This window comes from Pteropus alecto, unplaced genomic scaffold, assembly GCF_000325575.1.
Source record: "Pteropus alecto unplaced genomic scaffold, ASM32557v1 scaffold71, whole genome shotgun sequence".
NCBI classification, from domain to species: Eukaryota; Metazoa; Chordata; class Mammalia; order Chiroptera; family Pteropodidae; genus Pteropus; species Pteropus alecto.
In genome coordinates this window covers 5,813,897-5,835,535 of record NW_006433024.1, presented here as the reverse complement: position 1 = coordinate 5,835,535, position 21,639 = coordinate 5,813,897, and the positions used below count along the sequence as shown (strand labels likewise).

Sequence of the window (21,639 nt, the reverse complement as noted above, 5' to 3'; positions counted from 1 at the left end):
GCACTGTAATAGAGGAGACCACTAGACCAGGTTATGTTCAAGCACCAATACCAGCACATTGCAGCTCTTTGCCTCATAGCTCCAGTGTTGTGACAGCATAATGCCATAGTTGGTCACGATGATTCTGAAGCATCAAGAGCATAATTTGCTTAGTAAAACATTTTAAGGAGGCAGAGAAGTATATGATGTTTTAGATTCCCATACCAAGAGCTTAAAGTATAAAAGTTTTGGAGTTTAAGTGACATAACTTACTATCTACCATTTTCTCTGTGAGGTCCTATGATAGAAACAGGATTAATGTGATAATATGACTGGGAGGTAGATTATTTCCCTGTTTGCCAGCCGGTTAAGTTAGGACTTGGAAATGCCAAACAGCCTGTTCGAGGAAACCTAATGGGTAAGAGGAAACCACTGATTAAAATGCTAGTCCCTTCCATACTAAAACTTTTTTTTTTTTTTTTTTTACAATGCTTCGGTTATGTCAGATTATGTCTGTTGGGAATAGCTTCTCAAGTTTACCGCCTCCTGAAGCCCTAAAGTGGCCCTCTGATTCTGTTGTCATCAATTCTAGAGAGACTCATGAAAGGTATTAACCAGATATGCCGATAAGTGAATAATTAGGGTAGAGAATGAAACCTCCATCAAGCCAGTTTTATTCCTTGATCAATTTTATTACTTATTTAACTTGCTCCTAGTCCATTTCCATTTTGTTTTTACTGAAAATTATAACAATTAGCATTCCATTTAAACAGTTTAATCATGCCATATTTTATCATAGCTTCTGCCTTCTGAATTGCCCTTGGTTGGTATTATTTCTACCATATTCTCATGTCGAATTTTGCAGCTCAAATTTTCATCAAAGATTTTGTATCACTCGGGGCGATAAATTTTGCTGTTTTAGCCATTGTCAATTTTCACTTTGTGACATTTCTACCAGCAATATGCATTATGGACAAAATCCATATGTATTTACAAATATACACAGTTTTGTCTATCACTTCTCCCTTGCGACCTTCATCCCCATCCCCATCCCTAAGAGTGCTTCTTCTGAAGTCTCGCATTTTTTCTTTCCTCATAAGATTCATATCATAGAATATTTTAATTGTATAGTTTTCACCACGAAAGATTAGAGAACTTGTAAGTACCGGGTTTTTATCTGATTTATCGCTACCCAGCGCCTAGTACAGGTCTTAGCACACTAAAGGATTCCAAGAGGCCCCCACATTCACATACAGAGAAAAACCAGTTCCCTTAAGACACCAGGCAAACGAGGTGTTAACCAAAAAGTGAAAAATTATCCTAAAAGTGTATTCATGGGCACATTCGTAAACTTAGATGAAATTCGCCCCTAGCCTCCCTAGACTGTAGCCGTGTGTTGAAAGAAATCACGACTGATGCTTATCATCCTGACCTTGTAATGATATGGGGGTAGTTTCGGCTTTTGCCTCTTTGCCTTTAAAAGTATCTGCCAAATTCAATGACAGCATATTTCAGATACCAAGTGAACTGCAACACCACAAAGAATAGGCCCTCAAAGTTGTCAACGGCGAGCAGGACCACTCCGGTGAGCAGAGACGCAGAGCTAACCCGAACTGCCAGCGCGGGGGCGGAGAGGCCAGCCCACAGAAGCCCTCGCGGAGGAAGCCACTCTCAGCTGGCCGGGACAAAGCCCGCGCCGACTCCACGCGTCGCCATGGCAACGCGGGGCCTGGGCCTGCCGGGATTGGCCGGGCTCAGCCCTCGCGGAGGCTGCTGGGAGAGCACGTCCCCGCCGCCGCTCCGCCGGTTTGAACTTGGCGGGCCAGATGTGGGCGGCGGGGCTGTGCGGGACTGCTTCGTCCCCATCTGATACCCGGTACCCGGCCGACTGCAGGGCCAAGTCTCGGCCCTCCTCGGGTTCCTTCTCCGCCCTCATGGCGGACGCGGGAGGGCAGGGGCTGGAGGCGGTGGTGTTGTGTTCACCATCTCCACCGCTGAGCTGCAGCAATTCCACCATGTCGCTGTTGTCTCCCCTCCGCCACCAGAGCTTCCCATTTGATGACGACGATGGCGACGGGGAAGATGAGGAAGACGTGGACGAAGATGCCCATGATTCACTGGCCAAGGGGGTGAGCCTGAGAGGAATGGATTTACGGGGGTGCGCCAGGTAAACCCAAGGCCGCTGGGCCGATCGATACAGCCTCTCAAGATTCCTTAGATCCTTCTGTGTACCTTCTGCAGCCAAACACTCTCCTCTCTTCCGCCTCAAAGGCTGTGCAAGCACCTGCATCGTGAGGTGCTGCTCCTTTTTGCACATAAAGAGACCTCAGCCAGTTCTTAAAAGTGACCTCACATTTTCTATGGTCCTTCAATTCTTTTTCATACTGAGAATATGATGATTGCTGCACTCTCCCGACAAAAACGCACGTAGTCTCAAACAAACATTTGCTACTGTTTCAAGAATTTGATGAATACTCAAGATGTCTGATTGTGGCCACCATAACTCTTGTCCAAACCCTTAACACCAAAGTAGGGTTTACTGCATCTCAGTAGTACCTGTAGCTGTTTTGAAAAAAAAAAGAAAGAAAAATCTGATTGCCAGTGAAGTAGATTGTAGTAAGCAGTATACTTTTTATTTCATAAATTAGGAGCTAAAGCACAGGTTAGCAATGTCAACCTCAGCATCCAGAGACAACTTTGGGTTTGATCTGAGCACTTAACAGTGGAATAGAAGTCATTGAATCGAATATTAGAACCAAAGAGATTAACACCATTGTAATTTGTTTACTTCTACAATTATTCATTCAGCAAACAGTTTATGTCACATACTAGTCTACTGGGGACTATAAACAGGATAGATATGGTCTCTACTTTCATGAAACTAAAACCTAGATCAAGTCACTCATTTTACAGATAATAAAACTATGGCTTAGAATACAAATAAAAAGTCCGATTCAAAAGGACACACCTAGTTATTAGCAGAGCTGGGCCTAGTACCAAGCTACAGATTGTGTTTTCTCTATACTAATGCGTATGATTGGATATATAGAAATAGGAGCAAAGGGCCTATCCCTGCGAGAATATATTTTTCTGAGGCAGGCCTGGCAAAGCAGGTTCATTCTGGGATAGGCTCATTATGTCATCTTCAAAAAACATTTACAAGTTTCAGATTGTCAATATGTGTAAGGTATAGTACAGGAGATCTAAGAAATACAGACCACACGACCCACCCTTTATCTGTGAGCAGCAAGGTAGCCTACTTCAAATAAAGCATTCATAACTAGAGTGACTGGGATATAGAACCATATAAAGTGACTCATATACTCAATTACAACAGTGAGTCTCTTAAGAATGAGAAGTAAAAGTAAGTACATTGGTGGGAATGGAGATCAGTAAGAGCAACCAAGCAAGCCACTTGTCCAGACTGGTTTTAGCAACAAGAAACAGGCCTTTGATCAAGCTGATAGTAGAACTGATGGTAGAATTAGACTTTCAGGAATTTATTTTCATGTGGGCCTTTGTAGGGATTCTTCAGGACTGAGTTGGCCCAAAGATTTTTAAAATAAATTTTTAAGGTACCTTCTGAGTCTGATTAACAAGACAATGTAGAAAAGTTTAGCAGCCTGAGGAATGACAGCCATCAAAACTACAACCCAGCTACTAAGACCTTGCATTAGCTTCCAAGAACCAAAGCCCTGACCACCAGATAGAGCTTACCAAGAGAGGAGGCAAACAGATTTTTGTCTCCCTTTAGCCAAAGCCGGAATGAGCTGGTGGCATCCTGGGGCCAAGGCTGCCTTCCTTATCACAGTTCATTCCCTATGAATCAAAGGAATCAGTAGGGTGTGGTGTGGAAAGAATGCAGGAGTTGTCAGGCCTTGTGTGTGGCAAGTGTGAGATGTTTATTCAGTGCTCAATAAATGTGTGCTGTGAGTGAAGGCCAGTTTCCTACAGATAGATACAGTGATTGTTTTTAAATACTTCAGAAAACCTAGCACTTCTTTTCAGTAATGATATATGTGGAGGAAATTTTTTCATTTCTCCTTCCTACTTCTAACCTTAAGTTGATGCCTTAGACACTTGGGGTGATGGGATGAGGAGAGCAGGCAGTCTAAGCGATTAGTCCAGCCATAGTTCTGGGTAATGAGCATCTTCTCTGTGGACCAGGGAGTAAACTTAGAGCTGCCTGGGACTTTACGCCTTTTTTCATCCTTCAGCTGCCATGGTGATCTGACTGTGGCAAACTTATAGGATAAGAGTTTTTTGAGCTAGATTTAGGCATCAGCTGCACATGATGGATATGAGCTCAAGATATTTTAGGTGTAAATAGAGCCATGCTTAGAGGATACATTGGCCTTCATGTGGACTGAGTTGAAGCCTACAGTTGCATTCAGACGAAATAATGAGAAGTATTTTCCTAGAGTCTTAGAGTATGCGTTGGACCTGCTGTTTATTCAACTTTATCCTGTATTTTTTCGTATCACTCTATCCATTAGAAAACTTATGTCTTAATAAATGTCCTGATCATAAACAGCTATTTATCAAGCCTCTCTTGATTATGGGTAGAGCTATAATACACATGCTAAACATTTTGAACATACTCGTTAAAAATGTTAAGAGGAGAAATTTAATATTTAAAGTGTCATTTTCCAAAAGACACTGTTGTCACCGATTTCTTCTCTCAATATACATTTCTTGGGAGCCTAACATACCTCAGGCTCTAAGCTAGACTCTTGAAATAAAGAATGAGTTAAGATATGTTTTCTGTCTGTAAGGAATTCATGGCCTATGGCAGAGATGGACAAGTGACAGAAAGCCCAAGGTACTTAGTCCAGATTTTTTGCAGAGAGTTTCCCTATGAGGCAGTAAAGATAATGCCTGAGTTCAATCTTGAAGAGAGAGTAGGAATTAGCCATACTCTTCCTCTTACTACTGCTAAATGAAATATACCGAACGTTTACTGAGTGGCTGGACCGGTACTCAGTATTTCAGCATGGCCGTTTCATCCAGTAGTAACTGAGGTAGGCAGTACTTTTATCTCCACTTTACAGATGAGCAATGAAAGCTTAAAGAGGTTAAAAATGTATACCAGGAAGAAGCAGGTAGAGATGTTCATCCCAGATGTTTTACTCCCAAATCTAAGTTTGCTCTTTGGCCACATATGGAGGTAGAGGAAAGGAATTTCAGAATTTTAGGCAAAGCTGCAGAGCACAAGGGCATGGCACATTCATCAATCTGCCTAAAATCAAGAAGACTGAAATGTAGAATATGGATCAGCTATTGGCTATAGAAGAAGCTGGAAGATAGACAAGGCTCAATTCCTGGGTGTCAGAGGACATGGAGTTTGGATTTCATCTGTGGGCTGAGAAGCTACTGAAGAACTTTGAGATGAGAAGTGACAAGATAGAAGGATGCATTTGAAGAATGAACCTGGCAACAGTGTGGATAACGAATTAGAATGGAGAGGCAGTTTTGTTCAGACAGTGGTTGCAAGGTTGGAGGAGAGGAAAATGGCTTGATAAAATTGAAAGAAGTGGAATAGACATAACTAGGTGATTATATGGGTGTGGTAGGTAGAGGGATCAGATGTGAATAGGGAGCAGGAGGAGTCAAAGATTTGGGTTTCTGGCTTGGCTACCTGGGTAGGCGGTGGTACAGTTCGCAGAGGCAGGATTATAAGAGGAGGAGTAAAATTTTTCTTGGTGGGGAGGGAGTGTGGTGGGTGGATGGTGGAAGATAATTAGACTTATTTTAAACCGATTGAGTTTGATCTAAGTGGAGTTGTCTATCAGGAAACAAGGACTTGGAGCTCAGAAGAAAGATTTGGCTTGGAATGACTGATCTGTACATCGGTACGTAGAGGTAGTTTAAACTATGAGAGTGGGAGCATATGTTTGTTCTGCAAGACTGGGAAGGAAAGACATAAAAATATATATAACACATCAACAGTGTTTCTTTCCCGCTGAAGTAAAAGTTCCATCAGACCATGGATGAATTGAGAAATAGCAGCAGGAAAAAAAAGAGCTGAAGCTATGCAGTAGAAAAAGTTGTGCATTGCAGTGGGTTAGGCAGTTGGTTACCTAAAGTAGGAAAAGAGGAGCTGAGTCTGTAATAACCTGGTCTTTCTTGCTGCCTTGGGTCCTGAACAACCTTTCTTTCCATGGGTGTCGATTGGTCAACTTTTCCTGTTTTAAGAGGCTTATGTGTTCGACCAATCCCTTGTGTTCTTTTACTTATATATTACTTATATTTCCCTTCCTTACTTCTTTTTAGCTTGAGTGAGTAGTTACTTTTCCCTTACTCGAAAGAGACAGAGAGATGCTTGCGTTGTAGGAGGTGACCAAACTGTAGAGTCATACACACCTTGTCTAAGAACTGGCAAAAGAGAGTCAACCAAACCTTTAAAGAGTGCCAGGGGTATGTGTGCGTGCGCGTGCGCGCACACACACGCACGCACACATATATATTGTTTGTAAGTTTTTATTTCAAAACAATTTCAAACTTACAAAAAAGTTGAAGGTATACAGAACTTCTCTTCACCCTTCACCCAGAATCCCCAATCATTAACACATTTGCTTTATCATTCTGTCTGTAAATATATATATTCTTTTTCTTCTTAACTATTTAAGTGAGGAAAAGGGAGAAGTCTGCTCCAGGACCTGATTAGGATCATGTGTTGTAATTCGTTATCCAGATATATGTATGATTTCTAAGAATAAAAAATTGTCATTGAGGCAAATGGACCAGGTGTGGTTTATCCCAATAGGTTTTTTAAAATAATGTAATTTTAGAAGATGAAGGAATTCAAAGGCAATTTGATAAATTAATTCAAATATTGGTGTTTCTTTTTATGATTTTTCAAATGTATATACGATTCATTCATATATATTTAAAAACCATAGTATTCTAAATATATTGTTAAATTTTGTTTTCACTGTTCTGCTGAGTGATTTCAACTGTTAAGCTAAAGAATTTCAAGTTCAAGTGCTATATAGCGTCCTCTCTTTTGTAATAGTGGGGTTGTATCCGAAGATAACCAAGAAGAACAGAAACAGGTGCGCTTACCAGAAAGCAGCCTGACACCATGGGAAGTGTGGTTTGTTGGCAAAGAAAAAGAAGAACGTGACCGTCTGCAACAGAAAGCTCTAGAGGTAAAACTAGACAGTTTTCTTTTTATTTAATCCATGAGCTCAAAAAGTAGAGCTGCTGTCTAAATTAAAGTGTTAACGTTATTATTCCTCAAGACACAGTTTTTGCATTTGTTTGTGTCAGTTAGCTATGTCAATTTAAAAACTCATTGTAGAAACAATACATGGTTATTATCAGAACATTTCGAAAATAAAGCTAAGCAATAATTAAGAAAATTAAAATCTCTAATCTCACCATTTCGAGATAACCATTGTTAATATTAAGGCATATAGCTTTCCAGATTTTCTTCTATATAAATTTAAAAAATAAATATATACAAGTGTATATATACAAGTACATACAGTGGAGCTTCACCATTTGTATGTTGAACTGAAATAAATTCAACTGCATATACTTCGTAAAATTTTTAGGAAAAGAGAAAAACAAAAATTGAAATAGGTAGGAATCTACCCCCATGTCACTCAGAGCACATGCCCTAGAGTGAGTTTGTGCTGGGAGATAGGAATCTGCTGGACTTTCAGAGCTTTTCAGTGTCTCTGTGCTTCCCTGCCTTGTTTGTGGACATTTCTGTGTTTGTGATTTTTTTTCTGAACTCTCTCTCCAAACTCAAAAAATAGTTTGAGATACATTTCACATGAATCCTTCATTCTTTGAACTCTTACTATTTGCTTTTTTGAACCTAGCAGCCAAATAGATTTGGATAATTTGGCATCCCCGAGTATCCAGACTCATCTCAATTCTCCCTGTCCGAACACAGAAAACAAGTAGATTTAAGTGGTGAGAGACACTTCTTGTTTTCAATGAAATAGGAGCAGACTCTTTTGTAACCTTTTTTCTACTTGTTACATTAATATATTTCTATATGATTAAATATTTTTACAACATCATTTATAAATGGCTGGCTAAGATTATTAAAATATATTTAAAAAGTATTAAATGTATATTAGAATATAGTTAACAGGTTCGTTATTGTTAGAAATTTAAATTTATTCTAATCTATTAGTAACCGATGACATAAAAATTCTTAGAACTGTAGCTTTGCCCTCCATTATCTTCTTAGGAATAAATTTTCCATATCAGTTTCGAAACTAGTTGTTATTTCTTTGATGCGTTTCTAATCAGGAGGTTTGGCATGATTCAAATGATTGTAGTAACCAGTACTTTCTGCTCATTGCCTATTGCGTGATACTTTGTATCTAAAATGCAGATTTATTCCTGGAAAAGTACACAGTGATATTTGTTTCCCCATAGAAGGCCCTGAGAAAGACTTTATGGTTTGATCAAGTTAGGCAGCCTTATTTAAACTTTTATGCTTCTTTCAATTTACTCATCTGTAAAATAAGTGTAAAATAATATCTATGTCACAGGATTTTTGTGAGGATTTAGTGAAAGTATTGCTGATGGTGTTTCATGGTTATTGGTATCATTGTTATTCATAGCCTAGCTAAAGCTTTTTCATTTATTTTCGGAATTAGTGTGTATTGTTTAGATCCCAGACTCATTTCTCTTATCTCAATCTCAAGTTTTAACATTACTAATTCCATTACTTAGTGCAGCAGCTTTCAAAATATTTATTCACAGTGAGAAATCTACTTTGTTTCATGGCACACACAGGCGTGCATACATACACACACATACATATTTAGAATAACATCTTAATTTTTGCAAAACCTGGTATTCTATTTTATTTCTTTTTTTTTTTTTTTTGGTAAAGACTGTTCATAATCCATTAAATTGATTTTAGACTCACAGTTTGGAAAACACTGATACAGTGAGTCGGTGGTAAAGTGGAGCTCAGTTTATGGTATCTAGCTTCATCTCTTGTCTCACTAGAAGTCACTTTTTACATTAAGAAAAAGAGGATCACTTCAGGTCATTTTTAGAGTCAGCATACAATAAAAGAAGTTAATTAAATTCATAAGGGAGTTTGGGCTTTGGAGTCATACAGAAAAAGCCTGAAATTTTAGCTTTGCATTCTAACTCTGTGACTTTGAGAAAGTTACTTAACTTCTCTGAGCCTCAGTCTTTGTGTCTGTAAGCTAGTAGAGTGGTTAAAAGCGTAAATTCTCGAGTCCTACTGCCTGCATTCAAAATTTGTACCTTGGGCAAATCCTTAACCTTTCTACCTCAATTTTCCTATCAGTGAAAGAGAAAATAATATTTACTTCATACTATTATGAGGACTAATTGAGCATCAGGAAATGGCCTAATATGTAGGAAGCACTCAATAAAAGTTAGTTGTTGTTATGTATTAAAGGAGATAATAATAAACCACTGAAGATTTGTTTTGAGAACAGACTAAAGTAATAAATATAAAGTCCCTACCACAATGATTAAGCATGTAGCAGAGTATAATTGGTCGAAAGATTAAGACTTTTTCATGTATTTAGTAATATGACATTTCTTATGGCTACGTCATTACTTAACTCTGAAGCAATTAAAATATTTTCGCATGAATCTGATCATATCAGTCATGCCAGGGATATCATTAACATATAAGCCAACTACTCACTTTATTATAAGCTTATTTCAAGCTATTGTGATATTCACATTCTTTTCATGCCTTTCTCTTTGTTTTATTTTCTAAGTCATGCTTTCCTTATTTTCCTGTTCTTATTTATTGTATTCTCTAATTTGCTTACAGATCATATCATTAAAAGCACAGATTTTTAGTCATAAGGAACAATTCATCTCAGATTCCCATTAAACATGAGGACCAGAAGATAATTTTTCCAAGGTTTCAGTTAGTGGCTAAGCTGAGACTGGATCCTAGTTCTTTAGATGTCCAATTTAATAAGTGTTTTTTCCATAATACCAAGATGTATTTTAGAAATAAATGGACCAGACTTAGTATTTAATTTTGAATTTACCCTGGCTTTCTTATTTTCTTCCTTGAAAAATTAAAGGAAAATTTAAAGGATAGTTGTATCATTAAAAAGATCATTCCTTCTCTTAAATTTGATTTCATTAACAGATTTATTTCAGACACCTCTGTAAAATTAAGAAATTACATAAACCCATCAAAATTACCTGCTTACAACTTTTTCACATTTGTAACTGTTAAGATGACAAATATGATAAATGTTGAATATTAGTATTGTGAAAAACTAGCATGTTGGTTTTGTAGGTCATATAAATTTTATTTAAATTTTTTTATTTTAAAAAATTCTGTAACAGACTGCCCTAAATTCTCTATGGCTTTGGGTTCATTCTAATTTTTAACATTTGCTATAACATTTTTAGTACAATCTGTTCTAAATTATAAAATGTATCTAGTTTATGAATAATCCAGGTGCCTTTTTTCCCACCACCTTGCCTTTGGCCATTTCATTCATCAGCCCTTAATGAAGAAATGAGGTAGGATATAGAGTTTGTGAAACTCAAAACTCAGTTTTGCTGTTACCTTCAGTGGTAAAGAGTTCTTTGGAAGTTGACAAAAGCCATTGAAATAAAAAATGCTGTTTAGGATCCTCTTTGGGTTTTGGTTTTCCATAATCAAGTGTTTATTCTGTGGGAAAACAGCTATAATCCTGTTGAAATTCAGTGGTGTACCAGAAGACGACATAAGGGCCTTGTGAGAGAAGACTCCAGCTGTCTGGAAGAGGTCTGCCTTGGTGGTAAACAGATGGAGGCATTCAGGGTGGGAAATTCTGAGACGGCCAGCCTTGGAAGGGAGGGTTGTGTCTCAGAATGTGATGTATATTCTGGGGTGGCAAATTACTTGAACAGACATCCTAAGATTAGAGCACTGTCTGGGTCAGTGGTAGTATTTTCTAGGTACTGTTGACCCTTCCTTTATCTTTAACTCTTATGTCAACATTAACTAAAATTTGTGAGCCATAAAATAGAAACACAAAGTCTGATTTTTTTTGTTTTCTGATTTTCAAATTTAATTACGTGAAGAATCTTAAAAGGATACATAAATATAACAATCATATCTTTAGTTGTATATTTAAATGATTTCTTGAAAATAAAATTTGGGACTGTTTAGGAAAATAAGTTGGATATATGGTTGTCAGATCTGTATCTAGACTGTCATACACATACACATACATACAGACATACATAAATACATACAGACATATATTCCCCCTTTTTGTTTCCTGACACAAGTCCAGACTTCTCTTACAGCTCATACACTGTGGCAACCTCCTAATCAGTCTCCCTTTAATGTAGTCTTTAACCTTTATCATTAGGAGTTCTAAATCATCCCTTTGCTATGTATTCCTGCTTCTTAGTGTTTGATTTATCCTGCCTATCTCAAAAGACCTTTATCTATCTAGTTACCACCCACTACCCCACCATCCCTTTTCTCCCTCCTAGTCAAGCCAGTTCCTCACTGTTCTTTTTATGGTGTTCATTTCTGACCACCCTGGTCCACACCGTTTCTCTTCTCATCTCTTCCCTTCTTTTCCCTTTTCTAGACTCCTGTTAGACAAATACCTCACAACACTTAATTCTTTTGTGTATCTAGAAGGAGATTAGATCAGAGACTTCTGGAATTTCATCCCTGTATGTCTCAGTTCATGCTATCTTTATAGCAGGCGCTCCATTAAAAAAAAGTATTAAGTGAATAATCAAGGAATAGCATCTAATGAAAAGTATTTTTAAAACTAAGATGACTATTTTACTTTGGGGGATGGGATAGGGGGTAGTGTTTAAAAATTGGAAGATTTTCTGAATGAGTGAGGGCAGCTATTTTCTATGCAGCAGAATTTTAGGATGAAAGATCATGGAAGACAGGTATCCTGCACTAGTTGTTCTAACGTGCAAAAGATATGTTCTTGGTGTCAAGTTTTATCTTGATTTCATTTAACACACTGGAATTGTCTGAGAATTGAAAAATTGTCCTTCCCATTACCACCCATGCTCAAGTAGGTAGGTCTTTGGGAAAGGGAGGGGTGGGGAGGAGGAGTGAATTTCAGTGGAAGAGATATATATAAAAGTATCTGATTATTAGTACCTAAGAATAAAGAAGAAAAATAACCAGTAATTGTGATAGTAGAGTCCTAGGAGTCTAGTTTAACAGCATTCTCAACTAATGCAGTAATTTAACTGATGAGTGACAGAGTGGTGGCGTTCAGCTTATAGTTTTATTTGGCCATACCTTACACATTCTTTCTGCTGAGGAAGTGCCCAAACGTGTAGATTCGAGCGACAGCAAGGCAGTTAAATAATCTGGGATATGAATGTGGTTTTGTTTTATATTCCAGCAGCTATAAAATCAGTGAAGAAAAATCTGGATTCTTTTTTTCCATAAAGGAAATTGAATGGCATGTGTGCATTTCTTCTTTGGAATGACTCTGAATTAAAATTTTTAAATTTAGGGATTTTTTAATACCTACTCTTTATCTTCATCAAGAATCTAGAAGCTTTTTATAACTAAAAAAAGTTGCAATTCCCTTGAGCTTCTGCCAATAGAGTACAGTGATGCCAAAATTTATGTGTGGGAAAGTTGATTTCAATGAGGGTAATTTAGCTGAAGTTTAGTCTAAGAAACTAGTGTATTGCTGCCAAGCAATTATTTGCATTTCTAAAAAAATGACATACTTTTTACCAATGCTTTCTTTTCATCATAGACTAGCTAAGTAAGTTATTGTCACTAATGGTATGTTTTCTATAAAGGAACTATATTCTTGTTTAATTTGGTTAACTTTAGCCTTTTTAAAAATATGTGATTAGAATACTTCTATTAAAAGTTGCCTTTCATTTGAATAAAATTCACAGGAACTAAATCAACAGCTAGAAAAAAGGAAAGAAATGGAAGAACGTGAAAAAAGAAAGGTAATTGCTGAAGAAAAGCACAAGGAATGGATTCAGAAAAAGAATGAAGAGGTAAGGAGAAAAAAATGCACACACACACTGACATTTTTTTTTGCTACGTTCTTCCTATTACTCCTCATTAAGTAAGTTTTTCTTATTTTCTCTTAGAGTTTTTCTTCTCTAATCTGATTTTTTTTCCTAATCTCATGGACATTATGAAGTCTCTTTCTTCTGCCCTTTGCTTTCTGCTACTCTCCCTCTTCCCTCATGTGGCTCTGTCTTGTATCTGGTTACAGGTTATCATGAAGTCTGTCTCTAGACCTGACCTCCTAAAATCTTGGATTTCCATCATTAAGTCAGCAGGCACCTCTGAGCGTGCAAATCTAAAACAAGCTATTTTTGCCCATTCTTTGGTAGAACTCCTTGATTTCTGTTATTAGTCATACTGTCATCTCAGTCACCCAGGCATAATCATAATTCTTCTATTGTTCATAGTCATCTTCTCCTTTCCTTTAAATGACCACTCTCCTGTTTGTGATCTCTTTCTGTCTGATCTCATTACATCTTTCAACGTTTTTTGTTTGTTTGTTTATTTTCCCATGCTGGAAAGTAAGTTCCATAAGTGCAAGGATTTTTGTCTCTTTTGTTCATTGTTTAGCGGCTGGATCAGTACCTGACACATAATAGATGCCCCCAAATGTTTGTTAAATAAATGAATCCACCCTCTGTGTTCTTGCCAGACTAATCTTGCTGAAACAGTCAGATGTCATTTCCTAGTTCCAAATATATTTTTCATGATTCCTTGCTGACTTCTGAATAATGTTTTAACAATTCTAGCCAAGCCATGTTTTCTTCCACCTGTGGTTCCTTCATTCTATGCTGTTGCTTCTTACTGACATGCTTTTGGGTATACACACACAGGATAATCATGGCCCAAGTTCTTGGAGTATTAGTTTTACTGTAGAATTTTGAGAGGAAAAATGTTATTTTTATGTTAAAGTAAGCACAGATATTTAATGGAGTAGAACATAAACTTTATGTGATTTTTAAGATACACAATATATTTCAAAGAAATCTTAAGCTTTGGACTGTGTTCTCCAGCCCCTGGGGATATGTGTTCATGAGAAATTTTAAAAACATTTTTGTTCTGTGTCTTACTTCCTAATTTTTTTAATATATTTCATCGGCATGGAATCTGATCATATCCTCCATTCTACACTTTATTATTCAACTCGGAGCATTTACTACATGAAGCATTCTCTGATCACATGTTAGAAACTCCTCTGAATCTGTGTTCAGTTTTATCACTTTGTCATATACTGCCTTGTATTATGTACATATTTTGTTGCTATTTTGTATTATGTATATATCTTCACTTCCTTTGTAATTTTAAGATTTTTAAGGACAAGAATTAATTTTTATATTACTTTTTAATCCCTTACAAGATCTAACATAATGCTTTATATTATAGTAATCATTTGTTGTCGAAATGAATGAATGCATGGTATTATCTTTCTTTCAATTTTAATACATTCTTATATTGGATCACAAATTAAAAATTTTTTAAATACTAACAGTTTGTTATTTATTGTAATATTTACATATTTAGAATGATACATCTTTTATTATAACCTAATTTTATGAATTTAGTCAAATGTTTCAGTTGTAAGACAAAGTTTTAATTTTTAATTCTAAATTTTAATCTTTAAGTATTGTTATATCTAATGCCCATTGATATGAATAAGAATACCTAGTAAATCATTTCAGTAAATTGAAGATGACATAAGTTTCTTCATCTAGGTATTGTAAGAAGGAAATTGACTACACATGTGTGTGTTATAGCCATTAATGTATTTGTTCTTCACTTCAGAAGTTTATTATTATTATTATTATTAATTATTATTATTATTATTAATTTTAAGTTTACATCATCCTAAATATTCTTTGTGAATAAATGCCAAAACCAAAGTAAGCCTCTGTGACCATTACCAAGCTTTGGATAATACTTTTTTTGAAGATTATAACTTTAAAATAAAATAATTTTACATGTACAGAATAGCATTCTCTCTCCTCTAAAAGCTTTTCTTATCTTCTAACTCCATTAAACTCATTTTACCATGCCAATCAAACACAGTTGTTGTTTGTCTAAGAATGTAAGATACCGCTAAGAGATGATATATTCTCTGTTTTAATTAGTGGTAGTAGATCTAATCCAATTATTTGAGAAAAAAAATTCTTTCTTTTGGAGGGAAATGGCTTCCCCTGACATAAATCACTAATTATTGAAAGCAAAATTCCATAAGGTTGAGAATAGTTCAAAAATGAACCCTGAGAAATTAAGTTTATTCTGCAGAACTCTTGTGCATGTTAAAGAATAATTGATTACTTGAATTTTTTTTTTCTTTAAGACCTATCAGATTTCTTATTTCAGTCTTAGTTACATTTACCTCTATTTGTAAAGTCTGCTCTCCTGGTTCTTCTCTTCCCTTCTGGCATCTAGCTTTTTTCTTCTCTGTTTACATTTCATTGTGTGTGGTCCTCCACTGCCTCCAGCTTCATTCACGTTTTAGCTATATCTGTGGAGCTATTTTCTCTAAGTCGTTTTCACTGTGTTCTATCAAAAAATCAGACAAAAAGAATTTATGTATCCATTAGCAAAGCTAGTTTCTTATACTATGACTGTAAATTGTTAAATCTGTTTCAAATAAATGACTTATCTCATCTGGTACTCTTATAGTTGTGTTGCCATACTAATTCATTTTTTAGATTGTGTTGCAGTTTGTTACCACATGTTTTATATAAGGGCCTTTATCCTCAGTATTTTTAAAAATTATTGAAAAATAAAATTATTTTTATTTTTCAAAACATAGAACTGATTTTTTGAATGTAGAAAATAAATTCGGATCAGCAGAGCATGTGATTGATAACACTGTTATCCATGCATCATTTATGCATTCAACACTTTTACTATGTGTCAGGTACTATTGAAGGAAACAGAGTAGAAATTTAGAAACTTTAGCCAGTCGTTTTGTTAGTTTCCTTTAGTTTCAAGAAACAAAGGTTCCCTCAGGTCACCTTTTAAAGAGGGAGATTTATTTTTGTGTTCTGTGTGGTATAGAACTGGAGTGCCAGAGATCTGAAGCCACTTAGTGGCTGGCTACTCTCTCGATACTTCTGAGTGCCTGCTCCATTCTCCTTTTGCTAAGTGAAAGTATTCCATTCTCTCTTCTCTAGTTTAAATCCTACAGAGAGCCTGTCTGATGTTTTAAAATCAACTTCTTTGAGCTATAATTTTTATACAATAAAATGCACCTATTTTAAGTTTGATGAAGTTTGACAGACTTATAGCTGTATAACCAGCAGCACAGTCAAAATGGAGAACATTTCCATCACTCGGAAAAGTTCTCTTTTGTTGCTTTGCATTCAACCCCTGCTCTCCCCTCCCCCTTACCCCCAGCTAGCCCCAGCTCCAAGGAACCCATTAGTCTGCTTTCTATCCCTGTAGATTTGCCATTTCTAGAAGTTCATATAAATGGAATTATAAAATAGGTTTTCTTTTGTGTTGGGTTTCTTTTGTTTTTAAAATTCCCTGATATTTCATGTATTGATTGTGTGTTTTTATTGCTGAGTAGTATTCTATTGACAGAATACCACAGATTGTTTCAATCTATTCACTAGTTGATGGCCAGTTGTATTGTCTCCAGTTTTGGGGTATTATGAATAAAATTCTATGATGACTTATTGGTTTTCATTTCTCTTGGGTAAATGCCTAGAAACTGAATTACTAGGTTGTATGGTAAGTATATGTTTAACTTTATAAGAAATTGCTAAACTGTTTTTTAAAATGCTTGTACCATTTTACATTCCCACTACTATTGTATGGAAATTCCAATTGCGCCACATCCTTGCCAAACTTAATATTGTCTGTCTGATTCATTTTAAGTCATGCTAGTAAGCATGTAATGATGTGTCGTTGTTTAATTTTCATTTCCTTGAGATCTAATGATATTTAGCATCTTTTTATAAGCTTATTTATTGTATTAGTCTACTAGGACTGCCATAACAAAATACCTCCGACTGGGTATTAAACTACTCATTGAAATTATTAATTTTCTTAGTGTTTTGGAGGCTAGAGGTCCAAAATGAAGGTGTCAATAGGGTTTGGTTTCTTCTAAGGCCTCTCTCCTTGGCTTGCATATGGATGCCTTCTCTCCATACCTTCATATGGCTTTTTCCCTGTGCTTGTGCATCCCCAATGTCTCTTTCTCCTCTTAGAAGGACACCGGTCCTATGTGGTTAAGGTCCCACCCTTATGATCTTAATTACCTAATTATCTTTTTGAAGGTCCTGTCTCTAAATACAGTCACATTGAGTGTTAAGTCTTCCCAGCCATATGAATTGGATGGTGGCAGCATGGACCATTTCTGCATCTCTTTTCCTGTTTTATTTAGTGTTTAAATTTTTGCCCATTTTGTGGAAAGATTGTGTGTCTTACTAAGTTTTAGGAGTTCTTTATATATTTCTTTAAGTCCTGTTACATATATGTATTGCAAATATTTCCTGCCACTTAATCTTCTTAATGGTATGTTTTAAAGAGCAAAAGTTTTAAATTTTGGTAAAGTTCCATATTTCAGTTTTTTTTTTTTATAGTTTGTGAATTTTGTGTCATATTTAAGAAACATTTACCTATGCCAAGGGTGTAAACATAGTCTTCATTGTTTTCTTCTAGAAGTTTTATAACTTTATCTTTTACCTGTATGTGTATTTTTAGTTAATTTTAATGCATGGTTCGAGTTAAGGGTAAAGGTTAATATTTTTTTGCATACGGATATCCATTTGTTCCAACATTATTTGTTGAAAGGTAATCTTTTTCTTACCTTGACACTTTTGTTTAAAATCAGTTGACCATGTACCTATGAGTTTATTTCTGGACTCTCTTCTGTTCCATTGATCTGTATTCTATGCCAGTACGATACTAGCCTGTTACTATAGCTTTATAATTCTTAAATTTATAATTCTTCCAATCATGTAGAGTAAATCCTCCATCTTTTTCTTTTTCAAAATTGTTTTAATTACTCTGCATTTTCCATGTACAATTTGGATTTTCTTCACTAGTCATGCTTGCTTGAATAGTGCCTGTGATACCACTGGGATTGCAGTAAAAATATAGATCATTTTGGAGGAAATCACTGTCTTAACATCAAATTTTAAATCTATAAACATTTTTATTTGTATTTATATAGGTCATCTTTAATTCTCTTAATGATGTTTTTTAGTTTTTAATGTACAGGGATTTAATACATTTTTTTTGTTAAAGGTACCTCTAAGTATTTCATGTTTTTGATGATGAGAGCAATTATTTTGCCTTATTCATGATATTACATTATAATTCCTATACCTAGTTTTGATAGCAGAGTAATCCTGGGCTCTTCAAACAAGCTTAGATGTGTTTCCTGTTTCTCTGTTTTCTAAAACAAGTTGTGTACTAATTGATGTTATTTCTTCCTTAAATGTATGATAGAATCTACCAGTGAAGCTATCAGAGGCTGAACTTTTCTTTGTGGGAAAGTTTTAAATTCTGAATTGTTTTTACAAGTAGACAGTTATTCAGATACTCTATTTCTTCTCGAGTCATTTTTGGAAAGTAGTATATTTTAAGGGATTTTGACATTTTATTTAAGTTGAATTTATTGCTATAAAATTGTTTTTAACATTCTCTCATTTCAGTGTCTATATAATCTATAGTGATCTGACACCATCTATGTGACTTTAGGCAAATTATTTAACTTCTGTGCCTTAGTTTCTTTATTTGTAAGATGAGATCACAGTAATGTCTACCTCATATTGTGGTTATAAGAATAAATTGATGTAGTACATGCATATAAAGTGTATAGAGGAATAAAAGGCAGAGTTAGCACTGGATAAATGCCGTTATAATTGAAAACAATGTAGAGGCTCGTTGACTCCTATTGATGAGGTCGTGGAATCTCATGAGTCAGACAGACATTGAACGAGATGTGCTCCAAGGTCCTTTTTAATCTTGTAGATTTTCTGACAGTACAAAGTAGTTAGAATCCAGTATTTAGTGGATAAAAGTCAGTGGATATTGAGTTCTCCGCAAGAAAAGATTCCTTTTTTTTGCAGCTATTAGTTGCCCAACAGGAAGGAAATATAGCAACTAGGGGAATGATTGGACTGTGATTTTTAAGACCTGTCTTTCTTGAACAGCACTGGAGATATATTGTATGTAACTGATGTTTATTACTTGGGTGTTAATTGAATTGCTTATAATAAAGTATTCTGGAAGATACTTTCAAGGGAAGAATTTCTTTTCTTGGTTCATATTTTCCGCTCCATGAAGGGTGAAGTATATGACATTTGTATTGCATACACTTTGTGCCTTGTGGATTATTTTCTAAACCTTTGATAAAGCTAGCCATGTCATTGGTTATTTAGAATTTGGCTGTGTTGGTAGATTTCTTTTGAATGAGAAAGGAAAAACATTGAGTTATAGTCCATGTCAAATTTTTTCTGGAAAGGGCTAGATAAATATTTTAGGCTTTGCAGGCCAATACAGTCTCTGCTACAGCTATTCAGCTTTGCTATTGTGGTGTAAACACAGCCATAGACAATAAATATGTAAATAAATGGGCGTGGCCACATTTCGGTAAAACTTTATTGAAAAATATAGGTGGCAGGTAGACCATATTTGTCCTGCAGGCTATAGCTTGCGAACCTCTGGTCTACGTGAGACTTACAAGAATTGCAGAGCCAAAGATTTGTCTGTATGTGCCCTTATAGTGGTTAATGGGCCAAAATATCATTTATTTGTCCTCTGTAACTCACTGATGGTGAAGATTTATTCAAGTATTCATATTGGCAAAATGTCCAGGAAATGTGTGCATATGTGGCTCCTATTTCAGAGGGTAAACGTCCATTAAAACACACTAAGATTCAGGTCAATCTAACAGGTTGTAACTTCTGTTCACTAATTTATTCAGCAAATCTTTATTGAGTGCCTGTTGTTTATTAGCACTGTCCCAGGCTCTGAGTATATACTTCGATGAACAAGATCTTTATTACTGCCATTATGAGTCTTATAACCAAGCCAGTAGACTAAAATTGACCAGGTAATTGCAGGTTTGTTATATATTTTCATAAGCCACACCGTGTCAACTACTGTGTTGTTATATATTTTAAGAAATAACTAGTTTAGAAAATTATTGTGTATAACACTCTTTTCTAGTATGAGGATAATTATAGATATTTCAATTAAAATTCATTATTTTTATTTAAGAAAAGAAAAGAAAGGGAACAAAAAATTAACAAAGAAATGGAAGAAAAAGCAGCAAAGGAACTGGAGAAAGAACATTTGCAGGAAAAAGCAAAAGAAAAATATCAAGAATGGTTAAAGAAAAAAAATGCTGAAGAATGTGAGAAGAAGAAGAAAGAAAAGGTATTCTTATTAAAGTGAGCAGTTAGAATACATGGCTTTGGTATTCATATGTGCCAAAATTGGCACTGTTTTAACATAAAAATAAATGACACTATCCCTACTTAATTATACTATGTTCAAGCTTCAAAATTCAGAAATGAATATGCATTTGTGGTTTTCTTAGGTTAAGAAATGTTAATATACCTGTTGATATTCTTTTCACTTAGGTTCAAACTTTTTATCATTGTGAATGGTTTTAGATATTTTGATGTACTTTTATTACAGTATCGTAAATTACTACACTATTTTAAAACAGCAAATTGCTTTTTTTAATGACTTGTTTAGAGGCAGCCACTTTCATATCATATCCCTGATGTTAAATTTTGTTCTCAAATTATAGAAATATGATTCAATATTTTTCATCAGTAAGCCATTAGAGTGGGAAGCTAATAGAGAAAAGAATCAGTAGAATTTCAATAGAGTTTTTAGTTACAGAATATTCCTGGAGAGTCTTTGGTCTTGTCATTTTAAGGAAAAAGAAAAACAACGGCAAGCTGAATTACAGGAAAAAAAGGAAATAGCAGAAAAAAAGTTTAAGGAATGGTTGGAAAATGCAAAAAATAAACCTCGTCCAGCTGCAAAGAGCTATGGTTATGCCAATGGAAAACTTACAGGTTGGTTTTTATGTCATGTGGCTTACATAAATATGTCTTACAGGAGTAAATATTATGCATTATATTTTCTTTTGACAGAAATAGAAATGTGTAAAAATCTTTTTTTTTTTTTTTTCAAATTACCATTTTCTGGAAGATTATATTATAACATATGATGTTCCTGTGGAGATACAACGGATTTATTGTCTTTTTCTTTGAATCAGATATATTTTAAAGGCATGAGTTACAAACTGCAAAGTAATTATTCTAACATTAACAAGTTAAATTTTCTTACGTTTCTTAGATTTTAAAGCCTTAACAGGACCTATCTAAGGGGTGATTTTTCTTCCCCTTCTTCTAACCGTCTCTGAGGCAGAGCTTCCAGTGTCTTTGACACATTCTTTTTGCAGGGTGGAATACTAGACAGCATATGAACCATACATAAAACCGGGTAGCCTTTAGGCTCGGTCTGATTATAAATGGTAGTGCATGTTTTCCTTTGTACTTTATGTTGGAAGCTCATACCTTGCTGACAGCTGCCTTCACTTATTTAAGTGATTTATTATTAAAAATACTCCCATTCTGTTTTGTTCACACAATAGAACATATTCCAGACTTTGTTTTGACCATCTTGGTGAAGTGTGTGTTGACATATCTATG

At 35.3% G+C, this 21,639-nt stretch overlaps 1 protein-coding gene across 1 annotated transcript in view; it reads left to right on the top strand.

Annotated features, from left to right (window-relative positions):
• Nucleotides 1–1,462: 1,462 nt before the first annotated feature.
• Nucleotides 1,463–21,639, top strand: part of CCDC34 (coiled-coil domain containing 34) — a 21,717-nt gene continuing 1,540 nt past the window's right edge. The window contains 6 exon segments of the mRNA XM_006907985.3: nucleotides 1,463–1,860; nucleotides 1,862–2,146; nucleotides 6,995–7,130; nucleotides 12,856–12,963; nucleotides 20,189–20,347; nucleotides 20,859–21,000. Coding sequence (XP_006908047.2) covers nucleotides 1,478–1,860; nucleotides 1,862–2,146; nucleotides 6,995–7,130; nucleotides 12,856–12,963; nucleotides 20,189–20,347; nucleotides 20,859–21,000 — 1,213 coding nt within the window. The 5' untranslated portion in view covers nucleotides 1,463–1,477.